The following is a 23733-nucleotide window of genomic DNA, read 5'->3' as shown; positions in this document are numbered from 1 at the left end:
AGTAAGCTTTTGCAAATATATTAAATTAATATTTACCTTATAATTCATGAACATAAAATTATTGGATCCTGCAGAATTTCTTTCCAGTAGTGCTGTTCTTTCTGGATACCTAAAACTCTTCACAGAACTTAACTTTCCTTTTAACCTGTTTATTTTCAGTCTTTAAGACCCTGGACACAGTTATTTGACTTCCAACTGCTCTTAAAACATCACTGCTGGAAGGAGCCAAGGTTTAACACAGTACTGCAGGTTAATAAATTATTGGAATGTGCAATATCTTTCATGCTTTTGGAAGTAAGTTTTTTAAAAAATTAATTATCCTGAAAACAGTGTTTGTTTCAGTGAAAAGAATAGCAGCATTTTGTAAACTCCTTGCTAGGGAGGATTGTGAAATACTTCAGAAATTCATTAAACTTCTGGATGTGTTCCCTTGTTGTGCGTATTGTGCATAAACCTCAACCTCTGTTTTATCAGCAAGGAATAAGAATGGAACAAGGAGGCCTTTCATTGTCTAATATAAAACAAGAAGTTTGTATTGGTGCCAGTTATGCAATTTAGGAGCCTGAATTACCTGATAGCATTCCGTGACATCTTGTGGAGCCATGTTCGAAGTGAATACTAATGAGCTGCCATGATGAAGAGGTAATGTCTTTATAATGGATGATCTAAAGCAAGAGGAAATTGAACACCCTGTGCTTTAAAGTGGCCACTAAAGCATGCTTATTACTTGTTCTTGCTTAGCCCCTGACTTGGAATTTGAAATAGATTCTAGCACTGCAGGGCTTCTATCTCGTCACCTAATGAAAACAGAGAAACTGAAAAGATGAGACCTTTGTTTGGGGAGTACCTTCAAAAACTGTTCAGTGAAGGTCATCATTAAGTATGAAGTGCTCTGGACAAGTGTACTCATTTAAGACTGTTCCTTTGATTGAGTCAGGTTTTCATAAAAATCTTACTGGGGGATGTCAGGCCATATCCCCAGAAGTCCCCTGGGGAGTGATTGAGTGACTTGAAACTGTATGCTGTTTATGATGGGGTACTGAAATGGAGGAACCATTGAGTGCAAGTCCCTTTGATCTGACCACTTCTGTAAAAAAAAAAAATGTAGAAGAGCTGGAAGCAGGGAAAGGTGACCCAGGAAGCACATAGAGACCCTGATCATTCAAGGATAGCATTAGGAAAGCCATAGCCCACCCAGAATCTGACAAGTGATATGAAGAGCGACAAGAAGGGCTTCTAAACAGATATGGGAGAAAATTTGGATCCACTGCTGAGTGGGGCAGGAGGATCTTGTGACAAAGGATAAGGAAATGACTGAAGTATTCAATGCCTTCTTTATCATTACCTTACTGGTGAAACTTGCCTTCAGCAATCCCTGGTCACTGAGATCAGTGAAGTCAGGAGCAATGAAGACTTATTCTTACTGGATAAAACTTAAAATATGGAATACTTTAACAGGACATACACATGTCCACAGCACTTGCTGAGGTATACTAACGAGTGCTGAATGAGCTGATTGATGCCAATGTGAGGCCACTCTTTATTATCTTGGAAATGTCATAGCAATCGAGAGAGATTCCTGCAATTGTCACTACTCTCTTCAAAAAGTCCAAGGAGACAAGTCTGCGGACTTAAAGAAGATTTGCCTTTTGTCAGTCCCCAGGCAGGTTAATGAAGCAAATAATCCTGGAAACTGTTTGCAAGCACATAGAGGACAAGAAGGTGATTGGGAGTAGTCAGCATGGATTTATGAAGGTGAAATCATGCTTGATGAACCTGATGAGATGACTAGTCTGGTAGATAAGGGAAGAGCAATGGATTTATCTTGACTTTAGTAAGGCTTTTGACACAGGCTCCCATAACATCCCCATTGCTAAACTGGTGAAGTTTGAGTTAGACAAAAGAACAATGAGATGAACTGAAAACTGACTGAGCTGATTGGCATATGGGGTTGTGGTCAGCAGAACAAAGTCCAGTTGAAAATCAGTACCCTAGTGGTGTACCCCACAGCTTGGTAGTAGTTGTATTAGGAAGAGCATAATTGGCAGCTCAAGAGGATGATCCTTCCCCTCTGCTCTGTAGGGCGTGACACCTGGAGTGCTTTGTCCACTTCTAGGTTCCCCAGTATAAGAGAGACATGAGCATACTGCAGCAAGTCCAGCAAATGATCGTGAAGATTAGTAAGGGATGGGAATCTCTTAATCAAATGAGACTTTAGGAGCTGGTATTCTTCAGGCTGGAGAGGAGAAGCCTCAGGGAAAATCTATCAAGGTGTATGTTTACAAACTGAAATACAGGAAATTTCCTATTAAGATAATTATTTTACTGTGAGATTGGTCAAATGCCTTAGACAGGTGACCCAAGGTTTTGAAGTCTCAGTCCTTGAAGAAGATGCATATAGCCTGACTGGACATGGATGTGAACAACTTGTCCTAGTTCACCCTGCTTTGAGCAGGGTATTAGGAAATCTCGAGAGTCCCTCTCTGTTGTCTGTTTTGTGATTGTCTGTTATCATCTTATAAAAAAAAATTAACTCTTGGTAACTAGCTACTGTCAGGTGTTACAAATTTCTCTATGTGTTAGCTAGATTATGAGATGAGGAAAGGAATTTTTATGGTAAATGTTTGAAAAGCTGGCGTGTTCCTCGGTGAATTACAGGTTTTGCACGATTGATGCTTTAACATCTCTTACTCTGTGTACTTCTCTTGTCCTAGTGGCTGTCAGTTTTGAGCCTGCCCATCTGCACATCTCAACAGCAGATGTGGCTCAGCACGTTGCCTAGCTAAGGGGCAAGCTAAAAATGTGAAGAACCTTTTACCTGCTCAGCAGGTGTGTGCTGTGTCACCAGTGCAACTGCGCATGATGTTAGTGGGTTCTTGTCTCTGCTTTCTGCCCCAGAGGTGCTTGCTGAGGTGTAACTTTCTTCTTGCTCATTTAATGTGGCAGCTTCTGAATCCCTGCCTGCATTGTGGGCAGAGTTCAGCAGTAATGATTTCTCCGGGTCTTCAAATTGCTCATTTGTCTCCAGGTACAAGAGCAACTGCAGCGAGATGGGAATCTGTTCACTGAAAAACTCGAGAGTTAAACTGGTGGTCAGTGCTGTATGCCTGTTCAAGCTTGTGCATATACAGACACTCAAGAACAGCCTTTCACAAGAGAAATATGTGGATGATGGGCCTGCAGGTCTTCTGTGCTAAGCAATGCATGCATTTGCAAGGTGGTTTGTTTTTTTTTTTTTTTTTGCAGGACCACTTGCCTTATGATTGCAACATTCATCTTCTGCCCTTTCTGAAAGTGCTGCTTGCTAAGGCAGTCTCTAAAGTACAGCAGAGACAATCAATACTGTCCTACTCATGTGTCAGATCTCTTTAGAAATGCTGAGGCTGATACTTATTTTTGTTGTGTTACCTAGCAGGTGTATCAGCATCCCTACCAGACTCAGTATTGGTGTGCTGTCTGCAAGGATGGACTCCAAGGGCTGGGAATATGTTCGTGATAATCGAATAGAAGTAAGATCACAACACATTAGACCCAGATTTTGTGCTTGAAACCATGTATCCCTGTACTGCTTGTGACAGACAAGTAAATTGAGCCTGAGTTTTTAGAGGAATTTTTGGTTCATAGGTTGCACTGAAATACGTGGTATTCGATGTGGGTGCACTTTTGAGATGTGACCTGAAGGTTGGGTTATTACGTGTTTCTTCAGTAGCACTGCACTGCTGTCTGTTTTCCATCTGTAGTTGTGCAGCAAACTAGATCAGGAATTTTCACCCAACTGAAATGTGCGTTTTTCTCCTCATTCCTTTTGAGTCTTGTCTTTCTTCTTTCATGCAGATCAGTTTCCTGATTGGTGTGATTGCAGCTGTATTAGTATACACGTGCTTCAAGTATATTGGTGGTTATATTATTTTCTTAAGGGGAAGTTGTGAAATAAGAGTTCACAACTAAAAATATAGAGTTCATAAAGTCACCTGTGTCCCTTGAGTGCCACATAAAACATCTTTGTGCCTGTAGTGAGGAAGCCTTTTGGGACAGTGAGAAGCAGTGTCATTGGGGCAAATGGAAGGTGGAAGGGAATCTAATTTTGGTTAAACAGAGTGTTCTGATCAGGGCTCTGTAGTGAAATTCTTGAATTTTCTCTTTGTGAAGACTTCTTGGGTTTTCAAGTATTGTTTTTGAAATGCTTTGAAAATACAAAGTGAGATGTCTGGACTATCAGAACGCACACATGCTTGACTTAGGCCATGCTTTGCTTCCTTACCCCACAAAAACCCCCATAATCAAAGCAAAGCTTTTTTTGACCTGCTTATAAATCTTTGAAATTGCAAACTACAGAAATTTCAAACCCATATGAGCTATTTCACTCCAGTTCTTTGGCTTTTATTTGTTCTTATGCAACTCCCACTGTGGGCAGGTCTTTATGGGGAGATACTGAGTAGCAGGAGGGAGGTTATTGTTAAATAATATTGTTAAATATTGTTCTGCAAAGTTGCCAGTACACATCTTGGACCACAGCCAAAGCTTGTTGAAGGCAAACGTCACTTACTTGTGGCTGACAGAGTTGACGCTTTTGCTCCCCTATGTGAAGCCTACACCGGATAAGCTTGGCACACCTTGCTGTCCACATTGTAGCCTGTGAGATTATGGCAAGTTCTAGGGATGCAGATGTCTCAAAGTTCAGTCAGTGCAGAAACTCCAAGGGGAGCAGTATTCCTTTAAGGGATGGTGGGCACCTTGCCTCACTGTCACCGGCTGTGTGCTTTTTCTTGTTACCTTCTTATAATTGAGGGCCGGCTGCCAGTAACACCATGTGGATTTGGAAACTGTGGAGCTGCACAATTCATCTTGCAATTATGCCTCCTCTGGGGTTCTGATATTTTATTGTTTAATAGCACTAAATCCTTTTTAATTAAAAAATCTTCCAGAGGTACTAGTTTCAGACAAGAGTTATGTGAACAGTAGCCACATCATTTGCTCCTATATGCACTGAACTGTGCAGAGGCTGGCTGCAGACTTGCATCAGCACAGATGTGGCATCTCCACTCAAAATCTTCTAAAATCTTTGAATGTTTTTTTCTCAGCTTAGGGCCTGTCTATAGTTTTGAGGTGTCTGACACCTGAATTGGCTTGACTGCTAATCTGTATCTGTATTGCTGATATATTATGGCACTGTAGTGAATTTTGAAGCAACCTCCTGACTGTTCTGCTTGCTGTGACTGAGTTAGTTTGAGCAGTTTTGGTGTCTGTTTGTTTAGAGTAAATGAAATCACAAGCTGTGCCCCCAGAGTGCATTGGATTCTTTTCAGTCCAGGACCTAACGATTTGTCTGTACTACTATGAAGTCTTCCAGTACGACCATACATGGGCTACTGGAGGACTTCTGAATTGCCAAGCTCTTATTAAATCATGAATGTTTCTTGTACCAGGTAATGGGCCAGATGGCTTTTATACCTTTAACTAATGTTGTCCATGAAGCTTCAATGCTTTGTGATTCCTTATGTTCTCTAAATTCACTTTTCTCCTAGTTTGAAATCCTTTTCTTTGTTTAACTATTAACTTCTGTTCTCATTCACCTTTGCTTCAATCACTTGTCTCCTATAATTCACTTTATTATCTACATTATCCTTTCTTTACTACGTTATATGTTGCAATAGTGACACCTACTCCTTTGTTCTCCCAGATTATCAGGCAAAGGACAGCCTGGGGACCCCTGGAAACAACATTGCTTTTCAACCTGTGACATGAAAGACCTGAAAGTCTCTCTGGTGGCAGAATAACCCAGCAGTAATATCAGATGATCTCTGATAGTAACCTTGTGGCTGCCTCTGGCTACTGGAGATGCAATCAGTCTGATGAAATAGTGGAGATTTGGTACCACAGCTGTACTTCACACAATTTTGCCTGGTCAGAGAACATGAACCAAGCTTCCTGTGGGGCTGTGGTAATGCAGGGATCAGAGACCAGGCTGCTGCTTCAGAGTACCTTTAGTTGCAAGAATACATCCAGGTCAGCTGCTTCTCACTTCCCCCTGCTGCAGTCTACATGAGATCCTCTTTCCAGCACTGCCCTTTTGCTCCCTTGGTGGCAGAACTTCTTTACCTGATGTGTCTTTAGGTAGGTGTGATGCTGCATGGGGCTTTGGGTGAAAGTGGGACATTACCTTGGAACTCCAAAGTGCCAGAGATTAGCGGTTTGACCATGAGGATTTTATGCTTTTTTAAAGCAATTTCTTTAGAGCTATGAGATAGACAAACTTTGTGGTGCAGCAGAGATGATGGAAATTGTCTGCATAGTCCCCACCCAGCATTAGTTTCTAGCTTAGTCCTGGCTGTTGTTTACCTTGTAAACTAATACTTTCCTTCTCATGTGGTGTCTTCCCCTCCCCAAAAGCTGTAATTATAGACTTACACAATTGTAATCGCATCATATACAGCGATATTGCAGATCTTATTCTGCCCCCCCCACACACACACTTTACAAGCAGCCAAAATTAAAGTGTTGAAATGGATTTTGTTTGGGATCAGATAGTTTAATCTGTGATTGTTGTGCCCACCAAGGAGAAGGGCTGAGAAAAGAAACAGAACTTTGTTGTGGTTGTCACTTGTGTCTACCACAAGTGGTTTGTGTCCCTGGCATGCTCTACCTTGACCCAGGTAAGAGAAAGTTTCAAGCAGACTTCTGCCTCAGCAGGGATTTTGTCATTGACTGCAGATGGGGTGGGCAGTAGCACAGTGCCCTCCCCACAGCAGAGTGCTCCAGGCTGGGCAGGTGGCAGCATGGTGGGGAGAAGGCTGGTGGTAAGCAGTGGTTTGGGGTTGGGAGAGTAATATAACTGACTTCATCTATCTGTATGTCTTGCTCAAATGTTGTCCCATGAGCAGTGTGGTGCCACCAGTGTTCTAGGCCCACCATCTGTGGGCCACTGGAAAAGCTGCTGCAGGTAACCTTTCCCTAAATGTGGTTTAGTGCTCCCCACACCCACTTTCTGTGAAATGTGGTTATTGAGGGTTGATGTTCAACCTGCTGCACTCCTGGGGCATCTGCTTTGTTGCAGGATTAAATGCACTCTCCTGCTCCTCTTCCATTTCCCTGAGTTGCCTGCGTTTGGGCACTGTTCAAACTCAGAGGGGGAGTGAGTTTGGGGACAGAGTGCCAGCAAAAACAAACAAACAAAGAGATGCTTGCTTTTGCTTGTGAGACGTCCTATGGACAGTGATGCTGTGGTGGTGAAACTCTACTGTTGCCTGTGAAAGGCAGACCAAAGGAAACAATATATTTTGTTTTCTAGAGGGGTTTATGGAAAGCCCTACAGGCGAGGAAGCAGACATCTGTGTGAGTTTTCTTTCAGACAATTTTTGAAGTATATACATGGCAGGAACATTTTGTTCAAGGCATCAAGTTAGACCTTGTCTGATTTAATCTCTCTCACTTTTTGTTTAATCATCCGGTTTCACAGTTTGAGGTAGTCTTAAAACCAAGGTAGCAGATGCCTACGTGAGTGAATAGCTAAAGTACCTGCTTGTCTTTTTACATGTAAGAAAATAAATTTCACTTCAAATATTGGATATGGTGAAGATGATTAGACATTTATTAAACTTCTTCCCTGCTTTGCGTTAATAAAACTGAAGCTTCCAGAAAGCTCTCCATAATGCTGAAAAGGGGTGTGACCTTTTTTCGGTGAAAAAGATGTTGCTTTGCATTTGCTAACCCATAAGCAATTCAAAATTTATACTTCCTTGCACTATAAGCTGTCTCAAGCTAATTGGCAATTTCAGTTTGCTTAAAGTAATAATAAAATCTTAGTCTTTCAAGTTCACCTCTGCCTCTGTTTGCCAGTCTCCATCTGGTAGTACACCAGAGAACTCTAACATATGTTGTTCATCTTAAGGATAGATGGTAGGGACTGTTGGCAGAAATAATTTTTAAAATAATTAACAGATATTATTAACATGCATTTATTTTGGGCCATGTGGCGATGCCATTTCTTTAAGCAAATGAAATATATTTTTAAATAAATTGCTTGTCAACTTCACATTGAGCTACATGCAATAGAGCAGTGGTTTATGACCTTTCAGCTGGGCTGAGATGTGACTGTACTTTAGGGACAGTGAAAAAGCTATCTACTGATGCCTCTTCTGCTGCAATCAAAATACATCAGATGTGTTATAGGAACAGAAGGAGACTTTGCATGTGAGCAGACATTGAAGTGCATGAGTGGGTGATGGGAGCAGCTTCATGTTGTTCATATGTCAGGTTCATCTGGTCACTTGAGGCCTTCTAGGAAGAATTAAGTTTTCTGCATTGCTGGACATAGCATTAATGCTGAACAGCCTTGCTGTAAGATATCAGCTTGCTGTGATATTCAGAGCAGTTGGCAGGACTTCATGTTTTCCAGCAATTTTTCACTTATAACTGTGTCATGTTTTTGTTTTGTTTAAAGTAGTTCCTTGAAAGGTACTGTCAAGGATGTCAAGGCACACCTCAGCAGAGACGTAGCTGAGCCTCGTCCTGCGACTGCTTGAGAAGCTTCCCTCAGCTGATCTGACCATGAATAGGATATGAGAAATGAACACCATTAGATCCAGCTGCAAGGAGGTGTTACTGGCCCGTGCTAGTCTAGCAGGTAGTTAGACACGTTTGAGCTTACCAATGACCTTAGACTTCATCTGTGCTCTCGTTACACACCTGCATAACTGAAGTATATAATATCTACTCGCTTTCATTTGTTTGCAGTACCAGTATACTCTTAAATGGAGGGACCTCAAACCTTCTGTCACATTACTTGCACTTAAGAACTTGCAGTTTTTAATTGCAGTGGACAAGGAACTAATTAATGGCCTAGATAAACATAGTGCTTGTATGTGCTACATAATTAAATGCCTTGCTGAAAGGAGCTTATTAGCTTTCTGGCTTACTTAAATATTGCTAATTAGTAAAGTACCGATTTTCCCCTCCCCCTCTCCCCTCGAAGTCCCAAAAGATGGGATACAATATGAATACCTGCTCCTCAAGCAGCATAGGTGGAGAGCAACTTGCTACGAGAGCCATATGGCCTGCAACTCACTTCTTCCTCCCCTTTTCAGGAATCCCTGGCATTTCTTTTTCCCAATACCCTCAGTTAAATTATGGTGAAGATACAACTTAGTCTACTTATAGATATATATAAAAGGATGTTACAGTCTTTGACTCTTGAAGTTATTAACTCTGAATTTTTAATAGTATTTTCATTTGACAGAGTATTCATGCAAAAAATCTGTACTGCCTTAAAAGGTCTCTGCATGTAAGTAGTCTAATTATAGAACATCTTCCCTTTTATGCCATTTCACAAATGCAACTTTAACTTGAAAATGCGCTAACCTATACAATGATTGCACTTCCTAATCATGCACCTGGTTTTGTTTAGCAGTATTGTCCTTTCCCACTTGTGTATTTTGTTGGTAACTTTTGCCTTGACAGTTTTCTGTCATACACTATGTTTTTCCCCGAGAGACCCAGGCCTGCTATGAATTTTGAAAGTGTGTCTGATCATCCCCAAACAGGCTCCAAATGTTAACTGTCAGGATTCCCACGCATCACTTTGTATTTACTTTGAATAAGAACAAAGTTTTTCTGGGCAATATGTTTGAGAGAAGCTGGGTACATGACTGGTTTGATGACAATAATAATGATGGTTGGTGCCTGGGCAGAGTCATCTGACCCTTCTGGTTCTAATTTACTTTTTGACAATTGGAATGAGCAGAAATGAGTTAGGCAAGAAAAGGATCAAGTGTTCATCAGCATATTTCCTCTGAAGGCAAAAAACTGGCTTTCACACGCAAAACCTGCCTGATAATTGTCCTGGAGCTTAATGAAACAAGGCACCAACAGTTTCCTTTAAACAGAATGAAAGCATGGGCAAAATGTGGAAAATGTGTTGGTGTGGCTGATGAATGATAGTGGGCCTCTAATCTTTTAAAAATGTGAGGTAGCACTGGCAGTGGATATTCAAGGAAAGGATTGTGCCTTGGCAGGAAAAGAAAAGTTTAAGTCAAAAGGATTTTATGTCCATCCAAGTACCTTTCAAGCAATGAAAATTGAGTGGAAACAAAAATGAGTGGAGAACTTGGGGAGCATTACCAATAAAATTGTGTAAAAGATCCCAATTTTGGGTTGGGTAGGTCCCAACTAGGGGTTGGAGGGTAAGAATCAGTAAGGTTAGTGTATAGGTTGACTTTGTAAAGGACAGGTAAATCCAGACATACCTGCAGCTTTAGTGGCCTCCAGTTGCTAATGACAGAAAAGATGGTGTTTTTCATAATAAAAATGACTTGGTGCTTTCTTCATTATTAGTAGCTTACAGGTTTGTAGAACTCTGCTTGATGAGATCAAATAAAATAAAACTGTTTTAAGGCTGATGTTTTTCAAGAACATTATTTTTCAAAACCTTATTCTGTATTTTAGCATGTGGATGAGGAAGAGTAATATGGCTCCTGTGGTATTGGTGATATGACTCCTGCTGCTCATGGGGATGAATTCCTTAGGTGTGCCCCCTAGACTTCCTAGAGTTTGTTTGTACCTACTGTCTCCAGAGGCTACATCAGCGTGGAGCAGTGTTCCTTTCTCTTTAAATATTGTGTGCCTGTTGGGGCCAGATGTGCTTTTGGCGCATCATGGGCTGAGTGGGACTTCGTGTGCTCTTGTCAGCTGCAGTGGACTCCAGATCTGAGAGCAGAAGCTTTTAATTGACTCCATCCCACCTCACTGCTTGGCTGGAGGAGGAGATGCTGCTGGGGTGCAATGAGGAAGGCTGAGGAACGGACTGGTGAGAAAGGAGATGTGAGAGGCCAGAGTGAAGTTGCAATATAATTACAGTGTTTTTGTAGAATGGCAAGCCTGAGTAGGAGCTGGGAGAGAAATAGCAAAGTGTGTAATACTTTCATACATTGTAATACAGCATAGAAGTAAGCATTGCAGCATCAGAAAGGGCTGGAGAAAATTAAGCTGGAGAACTGGGAAGTTGAATGCAAGCAAGGGAGAGAAGAATGGTGTGACAGTAGTTGGAAGGAGTGGGGCAAAAGAGGCAGAGAAAAGAGGAACAGTTAAGGACAGGAAGGAAGAGAAATGTAATAGAGCTTGAAATTCAATTATCAGTTTTCCCTTGTTGTATAGCAAAGAAATCCATTGGCAAAGCATGGGCATATTTTGATGTGGCCCAGGGCAGTATCCTGAGTGGTAGAAGCAAGAACTGTATTTTTATACTTGAGCTGGTTGGGTTTGGGGTTTTATTGCATAATACTAACTACAGGGGAGAGATGTGAATGAGAGGAGCCCTGCAGAGCAAGACTTGAGTCGATGGTTGATGAAAAATTCAACATGAGCTGGCAATGTGCATTCACAGCCCAGAAAGCCAACCGTGTCCCGGGCTGCACCAAAAGGAGCCTGCCCAGCAGGTCGAAGCAAGTGATTCTCCCCTTCTACTCTGCTCTTGGTAAGATCTCACCTGGTGAACTGCATACAGCTCTGGTGCCTCCAACATCAGAAGAACATGGAACGGTTGGAGCAAGTCCAGAGGAGTGCCATGATTTTGATGAGAGGACTGAAGCACCTGCCTTACTAAGAGAGGCTGAGAAAGTTCTGGCTATTCAACCTGGAGAAGAGAAGGAGACCTTATTGTAACCTTCCAGTATCTGAAGGGGGTCTACAGGGAAGCCAGAGAGGGGCTCTTCATCAGGAACTGTAGGGACAGAACAAAGAATAACAGGTACAAATTGAAAGAGGGGAAATTTAGGTTAGATATTAGGAGGAAATTCTTTACTGGGAGAGTGTTTAGACACTGGAACAGGTTGCCCAGGGGTGTTGTGGATGCCCCAACCGTGGCAGTGTTCAAAGCCAGGTTGAAAAAGACCTTGAGAAACCTGGTCTAGTGGGAGGTGTCCTTGCCCATGCCAGGAGGGGTTGGAACTAGGTGATCTTTAAGATCCATTCCAACCCTTTAACATTCTATGATTCTGTGAGGATGCAGCTTCTATGTGTAACACAAGGTCTACAGAGAGTGTAAGAGTGATGTTTGAGGAACTCCTTTACCAGTTGATACAATTTCTCTTTACAGCTTCAGATGCTTTAGCTCATGTATAGAGAGGTAATAAGCTTTTAACCAGTGCCAGAGTGCACAGCTTGTTCAATAAAAATGTCTCTCTTCAGTCTTTGAAATGCATGAGATGCTTCATTGTATTTGTTCTGCTTTGAAGTATCCACATTCTTTACTTTCTGTAGGTAATGGATAATACTTGTGGAATTATAGTCAGCTCTAAATGAAGTTTTATGGTTTGAATTCCTTTTTATGATGTGTTTTGCAGGGGTCAGTGCTGAAAGGATCGCATTCTTTAGGATTTTTTGGACTGTCTTTGTAACTGTTCTGTGAGACAGGATAAATTTAGGATTATTGAATCATTAGTTCTGTATGCCATTGTTTCTGAGGATAACTAAATACCACTAATTTCCGTGTTGCCAAAGATTGGCTGGTTTTTTGCAGCACCTGGCATTGGTTTTAGCCTTCATGTTCTGGAGCTGCTTCTTTTGCACAGAAGCACCATCAACCAACTGGTGTTTACTTGCATGTTTACTTCCCTCTCCCTCATAGCTATGCATGTTTAACATACTAGTTGTCTGTTGGTTTTTCTCAAAGTTGTTTTTCCTAGCTTTAGCTCAGCAAGCATTAGTTGCGTCTCTTGCATCCTTTTAAGTAAACTTTTTATTGCGTAATTTTTTTTCTTCATTGTAATATCCCTAATGAGATGGCTTCTATTAATTACATTAACTGATCCAAGAACTTTGAAACACAAAACCACTTAGCACTGTTTTTCCAAGTTTATTTTGCATTAACTTACAAATCATGTCTGTTGTTGCAATAGATTTATTATATTTATTCTGAACAAAATTTTTAATGGTGCTTTTTGGTACATTGCCAAAACTTGAGAAATCTGTGCCATTATCATAAATACATGTTTTTCATAAACTGCCTCCTTTTATTACATATATCTTTTATAGTTCATAAAAGTTCGCTCTTTATTAACAATTGATGCACACATACATGTATGCATTTTTGTGAAATTTTAAGTGTATTTCAAAAAATTATTAGGTGTCAGTGTGGTCTAGTCTAGGTAATACAGCCTCTTCTTAATACAAGTTACTCTAATTAAATGCTTGGAGGGTATAACTCCTTTTAGGGTAATGCTATGTGTTTAAAAACAATATTGTTTTTCAGAAAGCTGTTTTAGTTTTTGTGAGATATCAACTCCTACCCAATAATGTATTACTTTGGAACTTAATGAATGCTTTCTGATTTGGCATAGTTTTGTTTGCTTACACAACCTGTGTTAGCCACCATTATGTGAGTAGTTTTTAATGATGAAGCTGTAGTCTGTGTATATTTTTTTTCACAGATCTTGTTCCTTCGCTATGAAGAATGGGTTTACATGTGAGATGTGTAGTAAAGGGGGCTCTTCTCTGCAGGATCATTACCTCATTAGCTGAGGAAGTTTATTTTGAGTAAAGCAAGATATTGCAGAGCTGACAAGGGTGATCTCTGCAATGGTGAACTGAATATGCCCATGCAGAACAAATTTTGGGGCTGCATTAATTTTCTTTATTGCATAAATCTGACTTTTTTAATGTGACTAAAATATGCTCTTTATTTTTTTGGGTCATCTCTGTACACATACATGATAATAGCCCTTAGTGTTCATTGGGGAGCTGAATTGTTGGTGGTCTTCGAATCGACCATACAAAATAAGAAAAGCTGTATTTGATGTGGACTTGATTCACTCTGCTTAAATTTGATTTGACATTTCACAGTAGTAAGGATGAATAATTTCACATGAAATTATCTTCCTCTATTCTGTGTCCTGAATAAAACAGTGGATTCTGCTGGGAAAAAATGTATGACTGTGTATGTAGAAACAGTATTATTGGAAGGAACTAAAATCCATATAAGTAGCTTTAGCTTAAAACTTCCTAATTCTTGAATCTACAGTGTCATTGTGTTAATGTACTTTCAAAAGGAATACTTTTAAATAAGTATTTATATGCAGGCCTTATCCCTTGGGTGATGCCAATCAGCATTGTCTCCATCTGCAGAGACTCCAACTTCATGCTTTTGGTAGCACAGCACAGGATTCAGGCACTGAGGATTTCCACTGCATACAGGGTGGGATGTGCAGCCTGTTGCATGGCCTGTGATTAATTAGATCTTCCCTTGCTCCATGTAAAGGTATTTGGTAGGTCTGCACAAGCTCATGTCAGATGGTCACTGCAAGTTCCTGCCACAGAAAGGGAATAATTATAAGTAAGGTTATATGGTTTGGGTAAGAGGTGGGGAAAGAAATTCAAAAATCACCATCACTAGGGCCTAGCTTGAAAGAGCCAAGAATCTCTCCAACCTCTTCCAATAAAAAACAATAGTACTGCAAAGAGGAGTGACAAGAGGAAAACAAAACAAAACAAAACAAAAACAACCCTCCACATTCCTACCAAGAGACAGACATGAACTTACACAGACCTAACAGATACCTTTACGTAGTTCCAGGGAAGATCCAGCTAAGCAAGCAGAGGCTTTTTTCTTGTCATTACTAAAGCAAAGGAGTTGAAATGACTAATACACTATGAGGGAAGAGAAATAGTGGGAAGGGATACTAAATTAAGTACCTGTAGTTAAACTGCCTGTTGAGGTAATATAATTTCTGATGTTCAGGTGGGCAGTGAGCCCAGCACAAAGGAGCATTTTGATAAATGTGATTCATGGACAGTACTGCGAGCTGGGGCTCCTCTGGCTTCCTGGAAGCTTCAGGATCAGGCTGCTCCCTGCTGTTGTGTTTTCAGCTGCATGAGTCCTGGGTTTAGGATGTCTTTGCAGCAAGCAGCACCAGGGTTGGGACTGAGTGACACTTAGCAGCAGCTTTTACAGCCAAGAGTCATTCCTTTCAGGAGAGCTTTGCCCAAGTCACACCAAGTGATAGCTGAACAAAGGCTGCTGATGGGGACACAACCTCCTAAATTCTGATAAATTGTTGTCCCCATCAAAGGGCAGGTTGCTTATTTCAGGAACAAACCAGTCTGCTTTGAAGACCGTCGTGATGCTCTCATACTGCAGAGGTCCTTGTTTTATGGAGAAAATTGTTACCTTTTCCAAAACAATTCCCCTGCTAGAAATAGAGAATGGGTATTAACAGAGGAGAGGTCTATAATACTTGACACAGAGTAGACAGACAAAACCGCAGTCTCTTGTTCTTCTCATTCTCTCATCTCTCTGCCTTAATAGAATTGATTGGCTAGGACATGCTGTAATTTATTTTTACAGTGAATAATGTTCCAGTTCATCCTCAGGGACAGTTGGGTGAGTAATCTCACACTGACCTTGACATCCTGATGTTGTTAAATGCAGATCAGGTTGGCTGTTTTAAACAGAGAAGTCACTCAGTTTGGTTTTATTTCTAGCAAAAGGAGACTAATAAATAAATGTTTGTGAGCCTCTTCTCTATGTTCTCTATAAGTAAAAGTATTCAACTACTTATAAGATTTGATTTGATTTACAGCTCCACTAGATTGATATTATTAACATGAGTGCTAACTCTATCTTTTATCAGCTTACAGAGTCTGAGTTTTGGGCATCAGTCCATGTTTTAACATATAATTCTAATGAGGTGTGTGATTGACACTGTTCAAATAAACTGGTCTCATTAAGGTGCTGTTCCAAAGGTTGTGCAAGTTTGTGAGTGCATTTAACTTAAAGGTTAAATAAAATCAGATTCCCTGTGCACCAGCTGTAGATTTATTTGTTTGTTTGCAGAGGATGATAGCCAATTCTAGAATGCAATAGAATGATTGGAAACATTGACTTTATGGTAACAAAAAACATTACAAGACAGGAAAAAGGTATTGCAGGATAGCAAGGAGGCAGGAACCACTCAAACCTTCAGAAAAGTTTGTTCATTACGTTGATCTACTAGAACTGAAGCTGATTGCTGTCTGTTTGGTATTTTCACTGTGTTAAAGGTAAGAGGGCCTGAGTCACTCTGCAGGATTCAGGCATGGACAAATGTGAATCACCTCTGACTAAACTACCTGCAAGCAAGAAGCTGAAATTGCTCAGTAGTTGCAGAGGAAGCTGTGTGCGTGCCTTCCTTCTGTCTTGGCTCACAGGCCACCTCCAAGCATGTCATTGTTAGTTTGCCTCTGTGTGTATTAATAACTAAATTTTTTTTTAGCAATGGCATCATGCGAAAGCTGAAGGAAATGAGGTTCCTTCAATATGTGTGCTCTTTGGTCCTCCAGCTCAGGGCACATTGAAGGAGAACAATAAGAAGATTTTTTTCAAATACATAAATGGCAATAGGCAGAATAGAAATATCATCAACCCGTTACACGATGAGGATGGTCACCTCACAAACAGGGACAGAGATAAGGCAGAGATGTTTAATGCTTTCTTTGCCTCTGTCTTCAATAAGGATTATGGACCAAGAGGGTCTCAGTGCCCTGAGCTGGAGGACCATGACTGTGAAAATGATCACCTCCCTGTTGACCCTGAAATTTTGCAGGATCTGCTGCTCCAGGTGGATCCCTACAAATCTGTGGGCCGTGATGGGATTCGTCCAAGAATCCTCAAAGAGCTGCTGATGTCATCACACAACCTCTCTCAATGATTTTTGAGAGGTCTTGGGATTCCAGAGAGATCCCAGCTGACTGGAATCTAGCAAATGTTGTCTCAATTTTTGAGAAGGGCAAGATGGAGGACCTTGCAAACTACAGGCCTGTCAGTCTCACTTTAGTGCCTGGTATAGTTAAATAGAAGATTATTCTGAAAAGTATTGAAAAACATCCAAAAGACAACAGTTATTGGTCACAGCCAGCACGGCTTCATGAGAGAAAAATCCTACTTATCAAAGCCGATTTTCATTCGTGACAAGGTAACCCACCTAGCTGATCTAGGGAAGCCAGTTGATGTAATCTTTTTAGATTTCAGTAAAGCTCTTGATACTGTCTCTCACAGGATCCTTCTGGACAAAATGTCCATCACACAGCTGGATAAACACATTTGTGGTGGGTGAGCACAGAGGGAGTGGGGGAACATCAGACTGGTGACCTGTCACTAGTGGGGTTCCACAGGGCTCCATCTTAGGCCCTGTGATCTTCAGCATCTTCATAAATGACTTGGACACAGGACTGGAAGGGACACTAAACAAGTCTGCAGATGATACAAAACTGTGGGAGCTGTTGACTTCCCTGCAGGGAGGTCCTGCAGCGAGACCTCAACAAATCAGAGGGCTGGGCAATCACCAACCATATGAAGTTCAACAAGGGAAAGTGCTGGATTCTGTACCTGGGATGGGGCAACCCTGGATGTACAGGCAGACTGGGGAATGAGAGGCTGGAAAGCAGTGCCATGGAAAGGAACCTGAGGGTCGTGGTCAATGGCAAACTGAATATGAGTCAGCAGTGCCCTGGCAGCCAGGAGGGCCAACCGTGTCCTGGGGGGCATCAGGCAAAGCATCACCAGCTGGTCAAGGGAGGGGATTGTCCCACCTTGCTCTGCACTGGGGTGGCCTCATCTTGAATATTGTGGCAGTTTTGGGCACCACAATATAAGAAAGATATTAAACTGTGTCCAAAGGAGGGCAGTGAAGATGGTGAAGGACCTGGAGGGGAAGCTGTGTGAGGAGTGTGTCACTTGGTCTGTTGACCCTGGAGAAGAGGAGACTGAGGGGAGGATGTGGCTGGAACACTTGCTGGTGAAGACTCTGGCAAAAAATTTGTTAAATACCTCACAGCCTTCTCCATGTCCTGGGTTGCCAGGTCTCCCCTATCCTTCCTGAGAAGACCCAAATTTTCCTTGTCTTTCTTTTATTTTTGATGTACCTAAAGAAGCTTTTTTCATTACCTGTGAGCAACATTGTAGCAAGATCCTAGTCTAAGGAAGTGGTTGGCATTGGCAGTAGATAATGAAAGCAGCTGAAAAATGTTCATAGCAGTTAGTTTCTGTCAGTGTACATGTTGCAGGTGCTTACAAATATTTCGTTCTGGTTTTGTATAAACATACACAAACAGATATCCTTAATATTAAGAAAAAAACTCCATCAAGCATAACTAATTTTTTATCATCTTTATGTTATTTCTTGCTGGTATATTCTGTATACTAATAACAAAAGCAAATAGGCTATGCCTGCCAGAACCATTATCAGTCACCATTTAGCATACTCATTAAAAATGGCTTATTAGAATATTAATGTCTATATTGCTTTTTCAAGCATCACTGTTCACTCAGAGTTCCTAATACAAGTCTGCTGCTGACAATTATCAAACAGATTACCAGTTGCCAACTAATATGCAAAGAGACTACTGGATTGTTATAATTTTAAATAAGTTTTAAAATTGCCCTATTGAACGGAAATGCCAAGTTCAAGTTCTAGTTTGCAGTAATGAGGGAGTTGACAAACAGGATGAGGTTGCAGCAGGCAAGGATGGGTTTGAGCAAAAGCTGTAATTAAGAAGCACTTTGGAAGCCCTTGTAGAACTGAATTCTCCTGTTGCCTGGGTAGATGCTAACCCTGGTTGAGGGATTGACCCAGCTTCTTGAGGGGTAGCTTTGTAATACAGAATAGGTCTGTTTATTGGGTCAGAAATGTGATTAGTAAGAAAGTGTCTTTGCAAAGCAGCTGTACTATAAGGACAACCCTAGATTGCTTATGCATACAGCTGTAAAAGTTGTTAGACTTCCCCAATTCTTCAGACACTAGAGAGAGGCTTTGTTTTCATACACTGTGGCTGAGTGCTCCTTTTCCTTTGCACTTTTATTTTGGTGCTTCAATCTGACATAGTTCTATTATTAGCCATTTCAACATACCTGCTTTTACGAGATCAAGCAACTAACTGCCTCAGAAAGGTGTTTAATTTATTGCTGATTTTGTTATTCAAACATGTAGACAGAAGGAGTAAAAAGAGTACATGAGTAGTATAGGCAAAGATTTATGGCTTCATTTTGTAGCACAGATGTCTGTATAAGCATTTACATGTTGGAAAGCCTGTGTTAGCATATCTCTTCTGGGGTTTCTTTGAGTCTGTATGCTTTCAGAAAAGAAAAAGCACATTTAGTCTTTGTGCACCTTCTTTTCCATATGGATTCTGTAGTTGAGGCTTAACTTTCCCAGAATCTGTGCATCTCAAAATCTAACATTTCAGTGAGCTGGAAATTATGCATGTTGTAAAAATCATACAAAAAATAGTGACAACTATATCAGGCTATTGTTGTTGCAGAATGGTCATTAGTTGTCCTAGAGCACGTCCCATCCCTTGGCAGCCTCATGTCCTTCCAGGCCTCTCCAAGGATGATTAGCAGAGTGTCAGCTGCAGGCAGGGAGTGGGTGAAGCTCAACCCCTGCCATGCTGCATCTTCCCCCTCCATCCAGGAGTGTGATGGGTGAGGAAGGAGGGTTTTATGGAGTCTCAGAGTGTTGTGTGTGCCTTGCCCCTCAATCAAGCAGGCTCTCCTCCTGTTAACCCTGTGGCTGGTTCTGTCCTGGCAGTGCTGCATGGGCAGGTGTACCGGTTCTGCACCTTGGAGGGGACATGGCTGCTGAAGGAGAATTCGACCCTGCCCTGGAGGAACCTGTCTGAGTGTGAGTCCTCTGACCAGGTAAGAGTTTTTCACCCCTCTTGAGGCTGTTGTTTAGGACAAAGCAGAAGAGAGGAGAATAATAGACATTGGTGCCCATGCGGTTTTGTCCTGTCAAAGTAATCTTTCCTCTCTTACTTCAGTGAGCCTGATGGTAAGAGGTGTCAGGTCTCTCCCCTTCAACAAAGGCAACATGGAGGGTAGACTGGAGTAGGTTTAAGTGTACATGAGAGAGCCAAGAGAAGTGAATCAGATCATCCCAGCTGTGGTGCAGTGCCAGGGCTCAACTGCAGCCCATTCCATGTGCAGGAATGACCTAATGTTATTCCTTTGCCTTTTTTCCCCATTGTCACGTCATTGTAATAGTGATCACTTGCTCTCTCTGTCTTGTTAGCAGCTATTAAGGTGATTAAGATGAACTGAACTGAAGAATATTTACTTTTGACCTTTGGGCAGGGGGCAGTCCCTGCCTTTTTTTTTTTTTTTTTTTGTGGTTTGGGGTTTTTTTCATGGTGTGGGTTTTTTGGGGGTTTTTTTTGTCTTTTTACCTTAATTTTCTGTGGGCAATGGAATTAGGCTTGTCAGTGTTATTTTCTTGCCCTAGTGCTTTATACTCTGCAGGGAGCCGAGACACCTGGCACCAAATGAAGGAGAGCATAGGGATTTCCAGAGGATTTTTGACAGCCACTGGCGTCAGCTAGCACGCTGTGTGCGTTCCCATGACACGTGATACCACTACTGCTGTGAACCTCCAAGGGCGATGCTTTTCCTCACAGAAACTGAGTGCACTCTCTCTATCCCAGGGTACTGGGCACTAGTACATTATCTAGTCAAAACAGTTCAAGTTCATGAAAGTTCCAAGTGCTGTAAGATCTCTGCCCTCTGTAGTTCCCATTGCTCAGTGCCTCATTTTTCAGAGGGAATAATGGCCACAGAGTAGGAGGAGATGGGAAAAGAGAGAGTTTCTGTTCTCCAAATATGTAAAAATTAACCTTTTCCTTTAATTTGCAGCCTTATTCCTTGCCCCTTTCATTTTCTGGGGAATCCCAGCAGAGCACATTTTCATAAAGCAATTTGTAAGCTTAGTCAGTTGACTTTTCCTTGTTTGCCATTATGGTTTCTTCTAGAGCTGTGTTGGGACATGCCAAGGAGCGAGATACCTAGTGGTAACATTTAGTCATTTGGCCCCTGCTCCCAGATATCCATGAACTGATCTGGATTCTGAAACCCTGGGTGCATGGTGTCACTCCCTGAAATGTGAACAGCCATATTTGGTTTCCCAGCTAATGTATATAGAGCCCCCTAATAGCTTACTTTGTTTTATGCATCTGGCACACGAGAACAAGAGCTTGTTTTTTATAAGTTTGCCATGTGTTATGTTACAACTGTTACTAAAACAAATTCTAAAGGGGATGTGAGTGAATCGTTATAAAATAACATTGTTTACTCTATGTGTGCAATGTAATTTTGATCTGTGTAGATGTTTTAAACTGTTGGGTTTCGGTATTTTGCCTAAGCTTTGATACTGAAGAGATTTTTTTCTATTTGTAAAACTAGCTCTCATATCATTCCCTTTAAAACATTAACCTAGCAAATCCCCGAGGAACAGCCTGTTCACCTTAAATCCTTCTGACTGTGCAAAGTACATCTGAATAACTATATTTAATTTCTGAAGTACAAGGAATGAATTCCTTTGTACAGCACAGATCTCATGAGTCAATTGCAGAATTAGCAGCTTGAAGAAGGGAAGTAAAATGCCTGAGTCTTTTTAGACACAGATGCACGTGTAGAAATGAACCAGAACAGTGCATATGAATGTGCCTCAGAGGCTGAGCAATAAGCCTCTGTTATAATTCAGACCTGCCTGTACCTTTTCAAGTACTTCTCTTCTCTGTAAGGATTTTGGCCAGAATTTTCAAACAAGGCTCTCAGTTACCATGTCTTCAGCAGTGAATCTGAAGAGAGCCCCTGCTCAGGACTGCAGGTGGTACAAGAATCCCCACTGCTCTGGTCCACACCAGGTCGCTCCCTCCCAAGCAGTGCTGTGACACTGAGGTCATGAAATGCTGTTGAGCATTTTGTTTGTTACCAGGAGGTTGCATAGTTGAGGCAGAAGAGAGACTGACTGGGGGCAGAAGAAAAGTTTAGTTGCATGAATGCAAGTCATGCTTTGCCTCAACATCAACAAATGGGATCTGTCTTGTTTTATTTCTGAATACTGATGTAGCCAAAATACCCCGCTCGTTACCACAGTAAGGACACTTGCTTGAAGTGTTCAAGTCTGAAAAGATCAACTTTGCCATTTTTACTGCAGGACTGAGTTGTGTGTGTGCTTCTTACCCAGTATTTTAAGACTTGCTTGTGTGGTAATTCATGCCTCTCCAACTTTATTATGAAATAATGTCACATTATCTATTTTTCTAGCCTAGCTGCAAAACCCTACTGTTTGACTGAACACCTGGGAGCAGCTGAGGAATTAAGATTAAATTTTTATTTCTTTAGAGCGTATGGAGAGTGGAAGACTGATTTGATATGTGCATTTAAACTTACAAGTAGGAGAATGATTTCTGGTTATCATTAAGAAAAGTTAGAAAGCAGCTGGGAGAAAAGAACTGAAGACCATGAGCTCTGTCTTTTCCCCCTCCCCTTTCTTGTTTTTCTTTTCTCCTTTATATGCTCTCAGGATGCACCAGAAGAACAGCTCCTGAATTTGTCCATCATATACACCATTGGATATGCTCTTTCCTTCTCTGCCCTTGTAATAGCAACTGCCATTCTTCTTGGATTCAGGTAACTGGCAAAGCTCTGAAGAGAGTGGAGTAAAGGTTCTATGTTTTTCTGTATGAATGTGTCAGACATTGACAGAAACTTTGGATTATTTTTTCTTTCCTTCCATCACCTCATCATTTCTCTATCTTTTGTCACTTCTGTGTTCCTTTCTAAAATAATTTCTTCTCAAAATGCAAGTAAAATTGCCAAATTTTTGCAGTTTCCTGTATGAATATGTGGAACAGATACTTTCTGTCAATTGGAATATTTTGTTGTGACAATTTTTATTTCAATGAAATTTCCACTGGAAGAGGTGGTAAAAAGAGAGATGCCAGCATTCCTTCATGGTGTCACCTTGCAGATGAGGCACAAGTCTGAGATGGGCAAAGATATTTAGGACAGAAATTTTCATCTTGCCTTGCTTGGAGTTACACAGAGCATAAATCTCAGTCTGGCCGACTTCCCAGCCCTCACGTGCAAGGTGTGCAGACAGGGATTTTTCAAACAATTTGTCTTTTTGGAGAACTTTTAGAAGTTCTTACTTCTTTTGCAATGTAAAAGAGAGCCTAATTTTGAAACTTGAAAAGTTTATGTAAAATAAATTGCTGTCACCTGGCCATATGGATGAGTTCATCCAGGTTTGCACCTACAAATTCCAAGGAGTGCATTGAGAGACTCTTGGTTGCACATGCCAATGATACACTGTGTATATTTGGTTAAAAAAATCCAAACAAACCAAAACACAACTTTGGACTCCAAGACAGATCTCTTTTTTTCCTCTGTAAATGCAAGAGATGTCTTGATTCCAGCCAGACTGTCCTGTGGCTGAGCATAGGAGACTGATATTTAGAAAACACAAAGATGTTATCCTGCTCTGTTGTGGGAATGAAGTCCCTCTGCCACAAAACCCTGCTCCTTGCTGCTGTACATAGCCAGGTCCTGTCTTATGTGCTGATGAGGCTGCCTCTCCTAAAAAAACTAGAGTTTTCCATCTCCTGCTACTCTTATTTGAAATCAGGTCAGGAACCTTCAGTGCTCTGATCCTTAAGAAACTTTCTTTTCTGACTAAAGAATTACCATTTCCAGTTATTGATCATTTGCTGTGGTGTCTGCACTCTACTTTTAGGAAGGCATTCCCTTTCCTTTCCTCCCTCCTATGTGTTTATATCCCTTATGTATTTAAAAAGGTCACTCATGCCTTTTAACTTCTAATTTCCAAAACTGAAATGATGCAAGCCTTCTAATATTGTACCATACCTTTTAGCACTGTGTTATCCATCCTTCTTGCAGTGGAGAAGCGTAGGCAAGCAATCTCAAAGAAG

The 23733-nt window shown here is 41.2% G+C and overlaps 1 protein-coding gene across 1 annotated transcript in view; it reads left to right on the top strand.

Annotated features, from left to right (window-relative positions):
• GLP1R (glucagon like peptide 1 receptor) overlaps positions 1 to 23733 on the top strand; it is an 85793-nt gene that overhangs the window by 34242 nt on the left and 27818 nt on the right. The window contains exons 4-5 of the mRNA XM_050316244.1: positions 19554 to 19663; positions 22326 to 22432. Of these exons, the coding sequence (XP_050172201.1) occupies positions 19554 to 19663; positions 22326 to 22432 (217 nt within the window). The remainder of the gene's footprint in view (positions 1 to 19553; positions 19664 to 22325; positions 22433 to 23733) is intronic.

This window comes from Myiozetetes cayanensis, unplaced genomic scaffold (assembly GCF_022539395.1).
Source record: "Myiozetetes cayanensis isolate MyiCay16 unplaced genomic scaffold, myiCay2020 scf2-11, whole genome shotgun sequence".
Classification (NCBI taxonomy): Eukaryota; Metazoa; Chordata; class Aves; order Passeriformes; family Tyrannidae; genus Myiozetetes; species Myiozetetes cayanensis.
The sequence above is the reverse complement of the archived record's forward strand: the minus strand, read 5'-3'. Positions and strand labels throughout refer to the sequence as shown.